The sequence below is a fragment of the Malus domestica genome, chromosome 04 (assembly GCF_042453785.1).
Source record: "Malus domestica chromosome 04, GDT2T_hap1".
In the NCBI taxonomy this organism is placed as follows: Eukaryota; Viridiplantae; Streptophyta; class Magnoliopsida; order Rosales; family Rosaceae; genus Malus; species Malus domestica.
The window spans coordinates 3,641,551-3,660,371 of NC_091664.1; the positions used below are offsets into that span (position 1 = coordinate 3,641,551).

An 18,821-nucleotide genomic window follows, 5' to 3' on the forward strand; every position below is an offset into this window, starting at 1 on the left:
TGCCAAAGCCTATTGGTCGAAATGCCCCTAAAATTACTATTGAGTTTTAGTTTACCCGCTAAAACTGGTCTTATCTCACTTTACCTCCTGAAAATGACATTTTCAACTCTTTTGTCTCACTTTACCCACTTTCATTAATGGACTGTTAAATTTAAGGGTATTTTAGACATTTCAATTTTTACACATTTATTTACCTTTAGCCCCCACACTAAACAAGTCTCAATTTTATTTTTGACAACTCTAATTCAAACGTATAGATTTTGAGCATTTAAAAAAAAAAATTATTCTTGAGAAAAATTTCAATCAACAAAATCATTCTATCAACCAAAATAAAGTTTACACTTGTTCGTAGAGTCATTTCATTTGTAAAGCATCCATGTATTGGCTCGAAACTTTGCAACTGAAAAATATTCATTACAACAAAATCATTATGCATTTAAGCTGACCTATCCAAAATACTTCTCAAACCAAAAAAGTAATTTCAAGCAAATGTGCACAGTTTGAACAAGCTCATGCCTAGTGGAATCAGTGCTCAACAATGTGAAATTTTTTTGTTTAAACTGTGCAAATTTGCTTTAAATGATTTTTTTGGTTTGGGAAGTATTTTGGATAGGATAGCTTAATGGTATAATGATTTTGTTGTAATGAATATTTTTCAATTACAAAGTTTCGAGCCAATACATGGATGTCTTGCAAATGAAATGATTATACGAACAAAATGTAACCCTTATTTTGGTTGATACAATAATTTTGTTGCTCAGAATTTTTTTATTGATTGAATAATTTATTTTCAAAAATGCCCAAAATTGATGCGTTTGATTTAGAGTTGTCAAAAATAAATTTGAGACTTGTTTTAGTGTGGGGGCTAGAGGTAAATAAATGTGTAAAAACTAAAATGTCTAAAATACCCTTAAATTTAATAGTTCATTAACGAAGTGGCTAAAGTGAGATAAAAGAGTTGAAAATGTCAGTTTAAGGGGGCAAAGTGAGACAAAACCAGTTTCAGAGGATAAACTGAGACTCAATGGCAGTTTTAGGGGGCATTTCAACTAATAAGCCAAATGCGAATGATATTTTTAAAGTGTTAATAACATTTAGGATTCACACAGAAAAATTAATGAAAAACAAGGTGCAAAATTGAATGCAGTGACATTTTAGAATTCATGTGGCTAACACCACTTAATGGCATAAGACTTTGTTGTTATTGTTGTTTGTTGATAACATCTTTTTATTATGGATGATGCTAGAGAAACTAATGCTTTAAATCATTTTTTGTAAAACCCATGATGTGACGATTGATGGTTGAACTCTTTTTATAACCATTTTTGGCTTGCAAAGGGATAGGTTTTGTTTCAAAAGATGTTAGGGGTGAGAGAGTTGTAATTGCTTCAATTTCTCACCCTCTCTTCAGTCTTCTCCACCCTCTTCAAGAGTTTCTCCCTCCGATTGCTGTTTTAAGAGTCGACGGCCGGGGCATTTTCTTTTTACTTTATGTGTTCATTTATCATCCTAGTCCCCATCTTGCACCCCTTTTCCCTCAACCCCAGACCTTCCATATTTCCACCACCAACCTACATATCCGTCCATTTCAATCATTTTCTTCCCTACCATCTTCCTTTTCCCTTAACCAAACAGCAGGTCTTAAATTTTTGGGTTGCCTTCTATTTGATGATTTTATTGGTTGTTTTTACATTTGGGACTATCGCTTTTGATGCCTTCTTGTTTCTGTTTACTGTTGGTGCCGTTCTTCGACCTTACCACATTTGTGGATTTCACATCTTCGGTGGTGGGTTTAGTCAAGGGTCTCATTTGACCCATCCTTTGATCGATTGAGGATGACGCCGGTTGTTGGCCCATGTTGGATGCTACAACACCATCCTTTCCAGATCTATTGTCGAGGCTTCGGTCTCTTCTTTGATGCTCGGGGTTTCTTGCGGCGGCTGTGGCAGGAAGGTTGCTGAAGTTGTCAGGGTTTTTGTGTGTTTTGGTTTTTTTTCTGTTGTGGGCTCCAATGTCTGTATTGGGCTCTTACATTTGTTTATATGGAGGGTCCAACCTAATGTCTTGTGTTTAATTTTGTATTTGGGCTTTCTTTACTGTAATATTTCTTTGTTAAAAGTACAAAGAAAAGCCTGCACATGGCTAATGGTTGGTTTGGTATTGATGTGCTTTGAAAAAAAACTGTTTCTGTTGTACTGTGAGAATAAGCTCATTTTTGCTGCTTCACGTTTTCAGCCTTTTTTCACCAAAAATTGTGAAAATAAGCTGTTTTTAAGTGTTAATCAAACATCTTTTTCAGCTCAATTTTTTTTGATATCCATTTTTTATAAAAACACCTCAGTACCAAACCAGTATTAAGAGGGTAGGGTTAAAACTTGGAACAAATGCCCTCACATTATGTTCACATGTGTAAGCTACATATCTAAACTTGTGAAAATTGAATCTATATGAATTAAAGTGGAACTTTATTCAACGTAAAAATCGACCTTTCACTTTAAGGCACCTTAGTAATTATAAGGGGTGTGCTATCCACACATCCCATTTTACTTCTCACACATCTCTTGATAATTTTTGTCCGTTGATTTTCTTCATTTCATCCGATTCGACGGTTGAAAATAAAAAAATGTGTGAAAAGTAAAATGAATAATGCTTTTACGAGTCACACACCCCTAATTATAATGCTTATACACTCGTAAATTTCTAAACTATAATTTTGTTTCACTCCACTCTTATCCCGTTTGGTAAACATACCATTAGAAAACTAATTTCAAATTGCGACGTTGAAGATAGAAGATGAAATATTCATTCTCGAAAGTTATCACTTAAAAGTCTACAATTATCTGCGACGTACGCAACGCAATCTTAGAAATGGAAGAGCATGCATCACATTGAAGCAGAACTGAACTACAAACCAAAATATATAATTAGTTTCAACGTGACTCACAACCTTGCTCTTTTTGTTTATACAGCAGACCTATTTAGGGAAATAATGTATCTGGTCGGTCGGGTGCATACTGCATTGGCTTCCAACTTCTAACGTGGCAATGTCGGTCAGTATCACAATATGTCAGGATATTTGTGATGCCATTTCCTCCACGTCGGTCCGTTTTTTTGCACAAACTAGATGTCAATCAAATCCAAGTCTGTATTGCTTTTGCTTGCATAACCCAACTTTTGTTTTAGTTCCCCACCAACGCATATTGATTTGTTAAAATTCCCTTCGAAAATAAGGTAAATGAATGAATTAAAGAAAAATATATTTTTTCAAGAATAGTAAGAATTTTTTTTTAAAATAAGACTCTTAATAGATTATCTCACAGTTTAACGTTAATTTTCATATCAACATTATAACACATTGCATCAAAATATAAGTTAACAAATAGTTCATAGAGAGTCATTTTTCGGATCAACCTCCTTAACATTTTACTTGATAAAAGTATTAAATTACCTGATAATCAAGAATTCTAAAAACAGAAAATAACTAATAATGTAATAAGAATATCATTTTACTTGATAAAAGTATTAAATTACCTGCTAATCAAGAATACTAAAAATAGAAAATAACTAATAATGTAATAAGAATATCTGTTCCATGATGGAACAAGTATAAGATTTTTATTTTTTATTCATGATATTTTTGGCATTTTTGGTTATTCAAATTAATCTAGTGCAGCAAGTAGTAGATTATTTTAGTTGTTCAACATCATGTCTCAGATTCAAATTCCTTTTCTAAGATAGTAATATCACTCGTACTAAAATATAATTAATTTAGTGTAAACAATAATGTTAGATAAATCAATTTTTAAGACTAAATATGTAAATCATGTGATGTGTCATCAATAAGAAATAAACACATTAATCAACACTTAAGTAATAATCAAATTAACAACTACGTCATATAAATTCCAAATTTAGTTAAAATAGTCGATATTTCTAGTATTATTCTAACGTAAAACATCGTTAGATTAAAATGTAACAAAAATGTATATTATCAATGATACGATAATTTTTTTATTATGATCGGAACACGAGTAATATTCCACATATTTTTATATAAGTGGTGGTTAATTTTATTTTTTAAGTTATTAACTTTTTAACACACATATCCTACAATTTATATAATAACACATAATATAACACCATTGTTCCTATCATACTGGAAAATATCTCCAATGATACATCCAAACAACAAAAATCCCAAAAACCAAAATAAAATGGGATTTTTGTTGAGAGCATATAATTCATTCGGTTCTGCCATTCAATTCCATTCCATTCATATGATATATATATATACATGGTTTAAAATATCCATAATATCTCGATATTTCCATCGAAATTTCCGTGTTTTTGGACTACCGATATTTCCGATATCATCGATATTTTAGACCTTACTAAGTTACTCATGTATCTTACCATACAATGTATAAAGTGTAAAATATTGTACTAATTCATTATATATAAATGATTATGGTGTGTTTAAACTTTTTTGATTAGTTACTACATATTTTCTACCCTCATAATGTTTGCTAGCTTACTATATAATCAACTTAAATCAGTTATATCTATCATGCAATGCATTTCCTTCCAATTTTTTTGTGATAAACTAATAGATAATTGACTAAATAAACATCCTGCAAAGTTTCAATAAAAATTTTCAAGTTTTTCTTACATTTTCCGTAGTTTTTATTTAATTTTTATCGATATCGATAATATCCCGATATTTCCATCAAAATTTCTGTGTTTTTAAACTACCGATATTTCCGATATTATCGATACTTTATACCTTATATATATACATATATGCTCATTGCTAAACCTCTCACCCTTACCGACCTCTGAAAAATAGCATACATTCTTTTTCTGCCTCCTCCTCCTCACCATTACAGATAACTCACAAAATCCTCAGGATAAAAATATGGGGTTTGAGAGAGAGCATATTGTGATGCTGCCGTTCATGGCGCAAGGCCATATCATACCATTCCTAGCACTTGCAAAGCAAATCCAGGAGTTAACAAACTTCACAATCACCATCGCCACCACCCCTCTCAACATCAAATCCCTCCAATCCACCATTTCCACCGCCTCATCCAATCACAACAACATCCACTTGGCCGAACTTCCCTTCTGCAGCTCAGACCACGACCTGCCCCCCAACACAGAAACCACCGAGAACCTCCCCTTCCCCAAAATCATCAACCTTTTCGCCGCTTCAGTCGCCCTTGAACCTCCATCCCGCCGCCTTATCTCCGATATCATCGAAAAAGAAGGCCGCCCGCCGCTCTGTTTGATCTCCGATGTTTTCTTCGGATGGGCTACTGATCTTGCAAACAGCTTAGGCACTGTCAATGTGAGTTTCACCACAGGCGGGGCTTACGGCTCTGCAGCCTACACATCAATATGGCTCAACCTGCCTCACCGCTCCGCAAGCAACGAATACTTCACCCTCCCCGGCTTCCCGGAACGCTGCAGGTTCCACATCTCTCAGCTGCATCCGTTTCTAAGAGCTGCAGACGGCACAGATTCTTGGTCAAGATTTTTCCAGCCTCAGATTTCGGGTTCTACAAAATCTTTTGGTTGGCTGTGTAATACTGTGGAGGAAATTGAGCCGTTGGGATTGGATATCTTGAGGGATTACTTGAAGCTTCCTGTTTGGTGCATTGGTCCTCTAATTCCTACTGATGCACTCAAAAACTCATCCACATTGGACTTAAAGGTCTCGAGGCAGCGCGCCGGAAAAGAAATGGGCTTTTCGGCCGAGAAATGCCTCGAGTGGCTTGACTTGCAAGGTCCGAATTCTGTAATTTACATCTCATTTGGTTCTCAGAACACAATCAGTGCAACCCAAATGAAGGAATTGGCTGTTGGGTTGGAAGAAAGCGGAAAACCTTTCGTTTGGGTGATAAGGCCTCCGGTGGGGTTTGATCTGAAGGGAGAGTTCAGAGCAGAGTGGCTGCCTCATGGATTTGAGGAGAGAATGAGTAAACGAAAACAGGGGTTGCTAGTGCACAACTGGGCACCCCAGTTGGAGATTTTGTCACACAAATCCATAGGGCTTTTTGTGAGCCATTGTGGGTGGAATTCAGTGATGGAGAGCTTGAGCCAGGGCGTGCCGATTGTTGGGTGGCCGTTGGCGGCGGAGCAGGCCTATAATTCGAAGATGTTGGTGGAGGAGATGGGTGTGAGCGTGGAGCTGACAAGGGGTGTGCAGAGTAATATTGGATGGAAAGAGGTGAAGGAGGTGATTGATTTGGTGATGGATGAGAGTGGGAAGGGAGGGGAGATGAGGAAGAATGCTGGTGAGATTAAGGTGAAGATAAGAAGATCAATTAGAGATGATGATGGTGATCAAGGAAAGGAGAAGGGGTCATCTGTCAAGGCAATGGAGGATTTCGTCGCTGCTCTTTTATCAAAGAAACAAGATTTGTCAAAAATTAATTAGTGGTGATTGTGTTACTAGTAATTTATTAACTAGTTTCTGTATTGAAATTGAAATAATAACATTGTGACTTTCCTATATGGTCAATGTTTGCCACTTTGAAAAGTTATTATGCTTTTGTTATATCTGGGAAAATATGGACATGAACTATACATAAAATGCCAATGATATTTTTAAAGCTTTAATAGCATCTAGGACCAACAACAACAACAACAAAGTCTTTTCCCACTAAGTGGAGTCGGCTATATGAATCCTAGAACGCCATTGCGCTCGGTTTTGTGTCATGTCCTCCGTTAGATCCAAGTACTCTAAGTTTTTTCTTAGAGTCTCTTCCAAAGTTTTCCTAGGTCTTCCTCTACCCCTTCGGCCCTGAACCTCTGTCCCGTAGTCACATCTTCGAACCGGAGCGTCAGTAGGCCTTCTTTGTACATGTCCAAATCACCGGAACCGATTTTCTCTCATCTTTCCTTCAATTTCGGCTACTCATACTTTACCTCGGATACCCTTATTCCCAATCTTATCCTTTCTTGTGTGCCCACACATCCCACGAAGCATCCTCATCTCTGCTACACCCATTTTGTGTACGTGTTGATGCTTCACCGCCCAACATTTTGTGCCATACAACATCGCTGGCCTTATTGCCGTCCTATAAAATTTTCCCTTGAGCTTCAGTGGCCTACGACGATCACACAACACGCCAGATGCACTCTTACACTTCATCCATCCAGCTTGTATTCTATGGTTGAGATCTCCATCTAATTCTCCGTTCTCTTGCAAGATAGATCCTAAGTAGCGAAAACGGTCGCTTTTTGTGATATTCGCTAGATTGCTCCGGTCATTAGTGTGGATAAGTATATAAATGGATAGAGATAGGAAAGCAAACACAAGATGTACGTGGTTCACCCAGATTGGCTACCTCTACGGAATAGAGGAGTTCTCATTAATTGTGAAGGGTTTACACAACTACATAGGTTCAAGCTCTCCTTTAGTGAGTACAAGTGAATGATTTAGTACAAATGACATTAGGAAATATTGTGGGAGAATGATCTCGTAATCACGAAACTTCTAAGTATCGGAGTGTGGTATCGTCTTGACTTGCCTTATCTGTCTCATAGGTAGATGTGGCATCTTCTCTGGAAGTACTCTTCCTCCATCCAGGGGTGGTATCTTTAACTGGTGGAGATGCACAAGGTAATGTATCAATTTCACTTGAAGCTTACTTGTAGTTTCAGGCTTGGTCAAGTGCGATACAAACCATGTAGTAGGAGTCCCCCAAGTCGCCGAGCTAGGGGATCTGCTGAAAGAGGTGACAGACAAGGTAAGTAATCAGAGCTCCGGCTGATTGTTCACATTCTCCCTATCTTGCAGGCAGCATGAAGGATAAAGAGAAGAAAAATGAGAAGAGATGATATGGGATACTTTTGCTTTTGAGGAAATAACTTTCCACAGGCTTATTCTTGAACTGAGCTGGAGGGTTTTTTGGTTTCCTCCAGAGTATAAGGCCAACTGAAGAATTTGAGGGTCAAAACAAGTCCATCAAATCTAGAGTACGTTCGACCCTGCTGATATGGGATACTTTTGCTTTTTGACAAAGTAGTGGATGTATCGGCACGTGTGCTGTTACGCTTGTCTCCACATGCTTCCTTGTATCCTTCTCACTTGCCCTATATGTTCCTCAGGCAGATGCGGTATTTTCCCTGGAAGCATAAGATGTTGAAGATGAGTACTCGAGAGCAATGCTAGGTAAGTAATCAGGTAAGGGGTTCCAGGCAGTCAGTTCCTGGCTGGAATCTTGATTCCAAGTGCTGACTGATTGCTCTCTTTCTCCTTGTCTTGCATGTAAGAACAAGGCCAAAGGAAAAGACAGGGAAAAAGCATGATATGAGATACTTTTGCTTTTAACCCTGATGATATGAAATATTCTTGCTCTAGTATAGCTTGTTTGCAGAGGTATTATCGGGGGGAAAGAAAACTGAAGATTTCGAAAGGCTTCGTTGGGAGTGCCCTCTCAGATATGAGGAAGGGTTGAGCATTTTTGCAGGTCTGCCTGTCCGTTGGGGATGGAGGTCGACATATATAGGAGTCTCCCTAACAACAAGTAGTAATGCTATTCCTTTACCCTGCTTGGTCATAGCACGGTAGTGGGAGCTGCCAGCTTCACATGTTTTAACTCTGTCAGAGCACTTTGAAAAAGTGGTCTATGGTATCTGGAAAGCTGATGTTGCGTGTGAAGATTACAAACAAACTTTATCCAAGGAGATCCGGCTCTTGAAGTTGGGAAAACGGTGCCTCTTCGATTTTCGAACAAGCAATCCTATCGGGGATCTGGCTCTCGAGATTCGGAGAACGATGCCTCTTCGGTTTTTTAGAAAGCAATCTTGTTGGGAGTGTTTTCTTGAATGTGAGTAAAGGTTGGGCATGTTTGCTAGTCTACCTTGCCATGAAGCATAGAGGTTGACACACAGGGACTTTCCAATTATCCAGCAATGGTACTGTTCCTTTACCCTCTCTTCGATTTTTGAGAAAGTAGTCATGTTGGGAGTCTGGCTCTCGAGATTCAGAGGACGGTGCTTCTTCGATTTTGGAGCAAGCAATCTTGTTAGGAGTGTTTTCTCTAATGTGAGTAAAGGTTGGGCATGTTTGCTAGTCTACCTTGCCACGAAGCACAGAGGTTGACACACAGGGACTTTCCAATTATCCAGCAGTGGTACTGTTCCTTTACCCTTGTGGGTAATAATATGGTAGCTAGACCTTCAAAATTTATGTGTCTAAACTTTGTTAGTGCTGTTTCTTTGCTATTCTTTTACCCTTCTTGGTCAGAGCGATGTAGTGGGAGCTGCAAGCTTCACGTGTCTCAACTTTGGCAGAGAACTTTGACAAAGTTATCTGTGGTACCCATGAGCTACTGTTGCGTGTGGGAAGTGGATGATTGAACAGTAAGATTCATGTGCTTTCTACTTCACCAGAAGTCTTCGACAGAATGCCCATAATTTCCGCAAAGCTGAGTGTGCGTGTGACAGGTGCTAACAAGGTTGGAAAAGTAGGTGCCTCTTCGATTTCTGAGATCGGCCTCGTGGTCTCTGAGCAGCTCAGCTTTTGAGAAAGCAAGCGCCTCTTCGATTTCTGAGATCGGCCTTCATGGTCTTTGAGCAGCCCAGCTTTTGAGAAAGCAAACGCCTCTTCGATTTCTGAGATCGACCCTCGTGGTCTCTGAACAGCCCAGCTTTTGAGAAAGCAAACGCCTCTTCGATTTCTGAGCAGGCGCCTCTTCGATTTCTGAAGCTCCGTCGAGTGCAGATTTTTATAGGGGTTGGCATTAAGTTCCAAAGCACACTTAAATCTCCACCAGTAGAAGCTCCATTCTTGCACTTCTAAGATCTTGATTTGTCCGACCTCTTCTCTCTTCAACACCTTTGAAAATGTCTGGCCCCTCCGACCGTCGTTTTGACTTGAACCTTGTTGAAAAGGCAGCACCGCCTTCTCCAGACAACATATGGTGCCCATCCTTCGTCTCCCCTACTAGTCCTCTTACCGTTGGGGATTCCGTCATGAAGAATGATATGACCGCTGCGGTGGTGGCCAGGAACCTTCTCACTCCCAAAGATAACAGACTACTTTCCAAACGGTCTGATGAATTAGCTGTTAAGGATTCTCTGGCTCTCAGTGTTCAGTGTGCAGTTTCTGTGTCTAATATGGCCCAACACCTATTTGCTCGAACCCGCCAAGTTGAATCATTGGCGGCTGAAGTGATGAGTCTCAAATAGGAGATTAGAGGGCTCAAGCATGAGAATAAACAGTTGCACCGGCTCGCACATGACTATGCTTCAAACATGAAGAGGAAGCTTGACCAGATGAAGGAATCTGATGGTCAGGTTTTACTTGATCATCAGAGATTTGTGGGTTTGTTCCAAAGACATTTATTGCCTTCGTCTTCTGGGGCTGTACCGCGTAATGAAGCTCCAAATGATCAACCTCTGATGCCTCCTCCTTCTAGGGTTCTGTCCAGTACTGAGGCTCTGAATGATCCCCCTCCGGTGCCTTCTCTTTCTGGGGCTCTACCGACTGCTGAGACTTCTCCTAAGCAACCTTTGTGAAGGCTCCCTCTTGTTTGTTTATTTTGACTCATGTATATGTACATATTTGTAACTTATCGGGGATATCAATAAATAAGATTTCCTTCATTTCAACGTATTGTGTTAAATACACCAAAGTCTTCTTCGCTAAGTTCTTTGAATTTTCTTTTGTTGAAGCTTGTATGTTGAAGCTTTATGAGTGGAGCATGTAGGTTGAGGTAGTGTTCCCTTAATTTCCCGAGTGAGGAAAACTTCTCGGTTGGAGACTTGGAAAATCCAAGTCACTGAGTGGGATCGGCTATATGAATCTTAGAACGCCATTGTGCTCGGTCATGTGTCATGTCCTTCGTTAGATCCAAGTACTCCAAGTCTTTTCTTAGAGTCTCTTCCAAAGTTTTCCTAGGTCTTCCTCTACCCATTTGGCCCTGAACCTCTGTCCCATAGTCAAATCTTCTAATCGGAGCGTCAGTAGGCCTTCTTTGCACATGTCCAAACCACCGTAACCGATTTTCTCTCATCTTTCCTTCAATTTCGGCTACTCCTACTTTACCCCGGATATCCTCATTCCTAATCTTATCCTTTCTCGTGTGCCCACACATCCAACGAAGCATCCTCATCTCCGCTACACCCATTTTGTGTATGTGTTGATGCTTCACCTCCCAACATTTTGTGCCATACAGCATCGCCGGCCTTATTGCCGTCCTATAAAATTTTCCCTTGAGCTTCAGTGGCATACGGCGGTCACACAACACGCCGGATGCACTCTTCCACTTCATCCATCCAGCTTGTATTCTATGGTTGAGATCTCCATCTAATTCTCCGTTCTTTTGCAAGATAGATTCTAGGTAACGAAAACGGTCGCTCTTTGGTATTTCTTGATCTCCGATCCTCACCCCTAACTCGTTTTGGCCTCCATTTGCACTGAACTTGCACTCCATATATTCTGTCTTTGATTTAGGGTTCTGTCCCATACAAAAAAAAATAAAAAAATAAAAAATAAAAAGCGCTAACCGAAGACTTTGCTAAAAAACGAAGGATTCATGCGGGTGACACCACTTAATAAGATAAGGTTTTGTTGTTTGTTAATAACATCTTCTTTTTCTTTATGAGTGATAATAGAGAGATTAACTTTTTAGATTATCTTTTGTAAAAAATATGATGTGGCGATTAATAGTTGAACTCTTTCTTGTTTATCAATAAATTTTCCTGAAAGTCACTTTCTATGATAACAATGCTGGAATGGGATGGACTTTGTGGCCAAATTGAAAAGAAATTTTTTTTACAAAAAGAGTTCAACCATCTGTCATATTATGAAATCTACAAAAAAATAATCGAAAACATTTAATCTTTTTAACATTTTCCTTTTGTTATTAGTGTAACATCTCAAGTTTGATGATTCTCTAAAAATACGTGTGAGCTACATGTCTAAATTTGTGAAAATTGATTGGAATAGTTTTCCCTCTCTAGTGAGAGTCTTTCTCGGTTTTAGGGATTTTTTCTCATCCCTTTGTGTGAGGCCTCTAAATTGAGCAAAACTGGTGGCGAGGATCCTAACTTTGGCCGAGGTCGGTTGCCGTCCTCCCCTTTCTTTCCTTCTTGTATTTTTTCCTTGCTTTTACTATTTTTTCACCTTGGTTGTTATACTTATATGTCCTGCTTCTCTTTTCCAGACAGTATCTATCCTTTGTGTTCATCCATATTCCGATTTTCAGTCATACAACCTACTGAGATTGTGTGTAGAGCTCTAGTTATTTCACTGGCTCGAGTGTTTCGAACACGTTCGTGGATCTCCACGGACTTATCTTGATAGTTGGCTTCTCTCGTTTGGTTGATGGCTATCCTTACTTTATGACTGTGCTTCGGAAACAGATTGGAGTTGGATGTGACATTTGGTGAGGTGTTGCTTGGCTGTGGAAGAGGAATTGGACAGATTGGGATGATCTTTGGCTGCGGAGGAAACGGTAGAAATTTCTAGGCTCGGTGTTCGTGTTTTGCTTTTTCGGCCTAATTGTATCTTACCTCTTGTAGTGTGTTGTTCTGTTTTGGCCCCCTTTATTTATGTTAATATGTTAGCTTTGGGCTTTGTCTGTCTGTAAAAAAAATTTATTTTGTAATAAAAAGTACTTAAAAAAAAAACTTGTGAAAATTGAAGCTATATGAATTAAAGTGGATCTTTTTTTTTTTTTTTTTTTTTTGTAAGAAAACAAACTTAGTTAAGATAAGGGGAGAATTACAAATGTGACTGATGGACTAAGTCCAAACAAAATACAAAACCCTTAAAAAGCAAAGACAGATATAATAAAAGAGTAAAAAGGCTCAAGCAATAGGAGAATTACAACCTAAGATACAATGGGAGACCCACACAAACTTAGGTCCAGATGCAGCAAAAACAAAGAACAATAGAGAAACCCTAAAAGTGATAATAACTGTAACCATTTGATCAAATTTCAACAATTCAGATTCCGAACTAGGTTGATTAGGTAGAAAGGGATCCGAGGATCCCTTTCCAATACATAAAATGCTGAACTATTTTGTTTTACAGCTAATTAACATGAATAGTTTTCTCAAAAAGTTGTTATCCCAAACCAATTGGGCACTCTCTCCCTCTTTCCCTTCAACTCACTCTAATTTAATAAAAAGGGCATTACTTGATTCATGTCCACTCCATGCAACTGTAAAGCTGGCATCTTTGGGCCTCGTTTGGTATACGTGAGTGAATATGCTGAGGCGATTAAACACTTGAACCCAGGGCTTTTGGTTCACCAAGGGCTTATATAAGAGGGATGCGTACTTTTTATAAATGGTTGGACACGAAAGAGAAGAAAAAAAAGACTATTTCCTAACGCTTTTTGTAACCTTTATTCAATATATACGGCATCTCAATGAACGTAACCAAGTTTTTTAGAGTGACCCACTTAATCTAATCCGTGTTGTTAGATTTCTATTGCTTTTACCCTGAGCCCACCAAACCACAGTGACCTTTGTTAACCTCCAAATTTTGGCATAACTGTGTCTATTTTTGCTATTGAATGAATATGCCCAGTGTAGTTTTTAGTGAGGTTTTTTTTAGTTTATCCATAAGAATTGCAGGAGCAATTGTTCTAACTCTATATATAAATTTATTACCAGCAAAATTGTTTGGTAGTGACGATGCTACCTCTTTAATAAGCACCTCTTCTCTAGCCCGCGATAAAAACTACCATGCCCATCCGTTAACATGATCTGGGACTTATCGAAGTGACTTGCAGTGGTAGTTCGTTGCTGCCATTTTCCGAGAGGTTCATTCCAGAGCGTATGTGATATGGCAGTCATTCCGATCAGCTTGATCCGATGGTCCGAAATTCATGATCCCATATACCCTTCAATGCTAAACAGTGAGACGGTGTAGAAAGTTCATCTTTTGCATTTGTAGAGGTAGATATATTAATTTTTTTGAGCGGAAAACTTACTAGATTGGAGATATTTAGAGAACTATTTTCAAATTGTGACGTTGAAGGTAGAAGATGTAGTATTTATTCGGAAAAGTTATCACCTCTAATTCCACAATGTTTTTAGAGAGAGAAATGCTAAAGAGACTCTCTCAAAGTAGGACTTTTTGCCACCTCATATTTTTTGCACAATGTTTTATAATGTTAGTACGGGAATTGTGCCAAAATTATGAGGTAATAGAGAGTACATGTAGAGTCTCACTTTTGAGAGTCTTTTTAGTATTCTGAGAAAGGGACTTCCTCTCAGTCTCGACGTACGCAACGCAGCCTTAGAAATGCAAAAGCATGCATGATATTGTTTCAACGTTGCAACCTTCCTCTTCCGCTTATACATCAAACCTAATGAGGCAAAGAAGTGTATCGGCTCTGGTGCATTGACTTTTACCATTCTCCGAACTTCAACTTCAAATGTGGCAATGTCAGACACTACAAGAATTTCACAGGATACAGCGTGGGCATTGTGAAGGCATTTCCTCCACGGATCGCGATCCAGAGTTGGCATTGTGAAGGCATTTCTATTAAGGACAATTCTCTTGTAAAAGATAAAACTTAGTCTTGATTAATTCTGTTGTAATCTGTTGATAGTGGTGTGATTAGTTAGGCTTAGTTTTTTATGTAGTTAGGATGAGTTGGCAGCACAAGTGTGTGCGCGCTATGCCATTGTATAAATACCAAGTGTAAGCTTATTATTTGATATATATGAAAAGATATTTTCTCAATAATTTCCTTCACGTCGGTCCTTCTTAACCCAATTTTTGTTTTAATTCCCATCGACGATTTGTTAAAATCCTCAATGTTTTCATTACCGTCTACTTCAGTAGTTAGAAAAACTGAAATTTTGATATTACCTTTGAAACTATATTTTCCTCTACTAAAACTCATCTTTTTTTGTTTTCTTGAATAAAACCCATTGACTAGCCTCCAACTAAACAAATTCTTTAATTAAGTTTGACTTTTTAAATTGTGTATTTTCCGAATGCCTAAACTATCTGTCACAGCTCGTCCCGAGATTTTCTTATTAAGGACATGAAATGTCGGATTTGACCTTAGCGCGGGCTAAGGTAAGTGTGTGTGACATTATTTGGATTATTTCTATATAAGTTTTGGATTTAAATTTTAGTTTTATAAAATTTTGGTTAGGGAATTAGATGATGGAGGGTGAGGATTTAATGTTGGACCATCTAAACCCCTGCACTCTCTCTCTTCTCGTAGCACTCTCTCTCTCTCCTCCCTCACGGCTTCCTCTCTCTCTCTCTCACTCCCGAAGTGTACGGACGAGACCCAAAACCATCCAAAACTCAGTGGATCGAAGCAACCAAGGTAAGATTCTTCATCCTTGTGATGCTCTGAGTTGTTTGATGCTAGTTTTAGGACGTGGAACCTTCGATATCACGTGAACCCGAACCCCTCATTTTTTGTCACTGTTCATGCACACGTGAAATGTTGTGTTTCAGGGAATTCTAAGCTTATAGTGAGCTTAGTGATGTCCCAAGGAAGCTCGGAGTGCTTCGTTTGAAGGTTTTGGACGTCGGGATCACTAGGTTCGATTTTGGCCGGTTTTTCTTGGAATTTTCCGGTGAGATTTAGTTGTTTTTGGAGCTTAAAAGTAGTGTATCGTGATTTTACATGTTTGGGGCTTCATTTTGATATAAAATACGAAGAAAATGGGTGAGAAACGAAGGAGAACAAGGAGTTTCAAAGTTGGCCGGAAATCGGCCGCCGGAAAGTTCAGTCCGGCGAGCCAAGGTTAGGGATGATGCGCGTGGGGGCGCGTGTCCCCGTGCCTGTCCCGGAGCGTGCGGCCTCCAAAAATTTATCTAAAAATTTCTCGACGTCCGTGACGTCGAGTAGGTCGATGTGGTATATTCATATACCCAAATTGAGCATCGTATGAGAAGTTATTTCGAATTGTTGGTTATGTGTTTAAATTAACGTTTTTATAGTTGTTTCGCATATAGGTGACACCTATCCCGAGGACGAGCGCATCCAGGGACGTCACGGGGGTTACGACCCATCGACTTACCAGTGAGTGGGCAGTTTTGTTTTCGTATTACCTATATAGTACTGTTTTTCCCAGGAAATGCGTTTATTTGAAAATTATGATTTAAATTGCCATGCATGCAATTGTTGAGATATTTGGTTTGATAAGTGATGCGTTTATATGTGAATTGACGCGGTGGACGCACATGTGAGTTTTTATATTATTTAGATGAGTTATTTTATGTGAATTGCATTGAAAGCTCATAACCTGCACCCTAGGTGTTAGTGCTTATATTATTATTCACCACACAACACGCTCGTCTTGGATCCAAGTAGGTGGATGTCGTACAGACCATGTGAGGGTTCCGACATGCTAGTCGTATAGACCACTAGATCTGATTCCGACTAGTGGGTGACCTTAGTTATGTTCGCCGATGATTGATGAGAGAAGCACTAGAGCGTATTTATACACCTTTCATCGTACAGACTACCATATGTAGTTCCGAGTGACGTGCAGAGTTGGGCCGTATAGGTCACTGTGGTGACTCCGGCTGAGTGAGATGTTGAGCTTTAGAATCAGCCTTACAGGACCACTGTAGGGTCTCCGGTTGATTTATTATTTCACCTGATTGATATTGATGCATTCTGATTATATTTTGGCATGGCATGACATATCCTTTCTGAGATGTTATGTTGATGGATGTGAGCTGAGTTTTGATGATATATATATATATATATATATATATATATATATACACACACTATTTTCTAGGAAAGTATACAGGTTTTACGGTGAGGGGTTAGAAATGTTTTAAATGAAATGTTTTGGAAAATCTTTGGTTTTACTGACCCACTCATCTTTGTTTTGCGCTCCTCTAGGTTCTAGTTAGCAGTTGGTGGCTCTCGAGGTCTTTTTCGGCATTCTGACATACGCTCTACATGTAGGACTCACCTGCGGGTGTTGTACTTTTTATTATGGTCCTACTTGACTGCACTTAGACCTATGCTCTGAATTTATGTGTTTTACCTTATAACTCATCCTTTTATTCTAGTAGGTTGTTACTACTAGAGATTGGTTTAAATTCCTTATTATTTCTGTTATTGATTTGCTTCCGTGTCGCACTTTTGGTTACGTCACACTCACGTGACGGCCAGCACGCCTTGATCCTCTGGATCGGGGTGTGTCAGTTTGGTATCAGAGCCTAGGTTGCAGTCCTGTATAATTGTTAATGCTTTAATGATCTTTTGATGTTTTCTGTCAGAATTATGCCGCCTCATAGAGAGCGTAGGGAGTCCCGCCGTACTCCTGAACCTAATTTCCCGGATATCACTCAGTTGGGGGAAACAATGGCTCAGGCTTTTCAGAATGTAATTCGTCCTCCTCCCCCTCCTCAGAGGACACCCTTGGAGACCATGTACAATCTGAAATTAGATCGTTTTATGGGTGATGAGGGTCACGAGGAGGCAGAGAAATGGCTAGATCATATTGAAAAGACGTTTCAGGTGATGCAAAGTCAGGGGAACTTTCCGGCTGATAGGTGGGTTGAGACCACTACCTGGTTTTTGGGTCGAGAGCTGGCAGGTTGGTGGAGGAATCAGACGCATTTTATGTCCCCAGCTATGGCATCTGATTGGGAGGTATTTGAAGATAATTTCAAGAAAAGATTTGTCCCTCCAGAGTATATTGATCGTAAGAAACAGGAATTTACTCGGTTGAAACAGAGGAATATGACAGCTCATGAGTACTATAGAAAGTTTACTGATTTGTCTCGCTATGACCCTGATACAGCTGGTAATCAGGGAGAGATGCTTCGACGTTTCAAGTTAGGAACTAAGAGAAAGTGGCGGACTTTTGCCAGTGCACTTCCCTGCGCCGATTACCATGAGTTTTTCGAGATTTTGGTTAGGATGGAGGACTCTGATAACCTTCCCAGTGATAGTGAGGATGACGAGGACAAGAATGATGGTCAGAAGAAGGATGATAAAGGTAAGGTTATCTCTATTCCGGAACCTCGCAAGACGCAGAATTTTAAGAAGAGTGGAGCGAGTTCGAGTTCTTCTAGTGGTGGATATAGTATTACTGGCCTGATGAGAGGTGGTGGAAGATTTTCTGGTGGGCCCAGATTTCAAAGGCAGAGGGATTCTGGTGGGGCTGTTGGTTCTGGCGCTCCGTGGTGCCGCCGTTGTAATTTTTGTCATCATGGTGAGTGCAGAAGAGGTGGTGGTGCTTGTTTTACTTGTGGGCAAATGAGACATCGGGCTTCTCAGTGTCCCCAGGGTCAGCAGAGACCACAGCAGACCACTATGCCACCTCCAGCGCCGATTCAGCAGAGCTTTGGACCAGGCAGTTATGGCCAGTCGGGTCATGGTGGTGCCTACCATTACCAGGGGGATGCTGCTCCGTATGCTCCCAGAGACCTTATTAGTATCCCCAGGAGCCTTATCCTCAGACGGGGTATTCCCAGGACTTTGGGGGTTATTCTTCTTATTCATCCATGCCAGCTGGTGGATCTCAGTGGCATCAGGGAGGTCAGCCTTGTCAGGGGGAAGTTGCTGTTGGTGGTGCAGGATCATCTAGGTCGTCCAATCAGCCAGGCCAGGGACGTACTTCTCATAGGCGAGGTAATCAAGGCGTGCTAGCCGTCACGTGAGCGTGACGTAACCAAAAGTGCGACACGGAAGCAAATCAATAACAGAAATAAGAAGGAATTTAAACCAATCTCTAGTAGTAACAACCTACTAGAATAAAAGGATGAGTTATAAGGTAAAACACATAAATTCAGAGCATAGGTCTAAGTGCAGTCAAGTAGGACCATAATAAAAAGTACAACACCCGCAGGTGAG

At 39.6% G+C, this 18,821-nt stretch overlaps 1 protein-coding gene across 1 annotated transcript; it reads left to right on the forward strand.

Moving 5' to 3' along the window:
• The first annotated feature begins 4,757 nt into the window (after window positions 1-4,757).
• On the forward strand, window positions 4,758-6,516 carry LOC103443590 (UDP-glycosyltransferase 92A1-like). The gene has a single exon (XM_008382465.4). It carries the CDS (start codon window positions 4,916-4,918, stop codon window positions 6,437-6,439), a length of 1,524 nt encoding a protein of 507 aa, XP_008380687.1. The 5' UTR covers window positions 4,758-4,915; the 3' UTR covers window positions 6,440-6,516.
• Window positions 6,517-18,821: the final 12,305 nt, after the last annotated feature.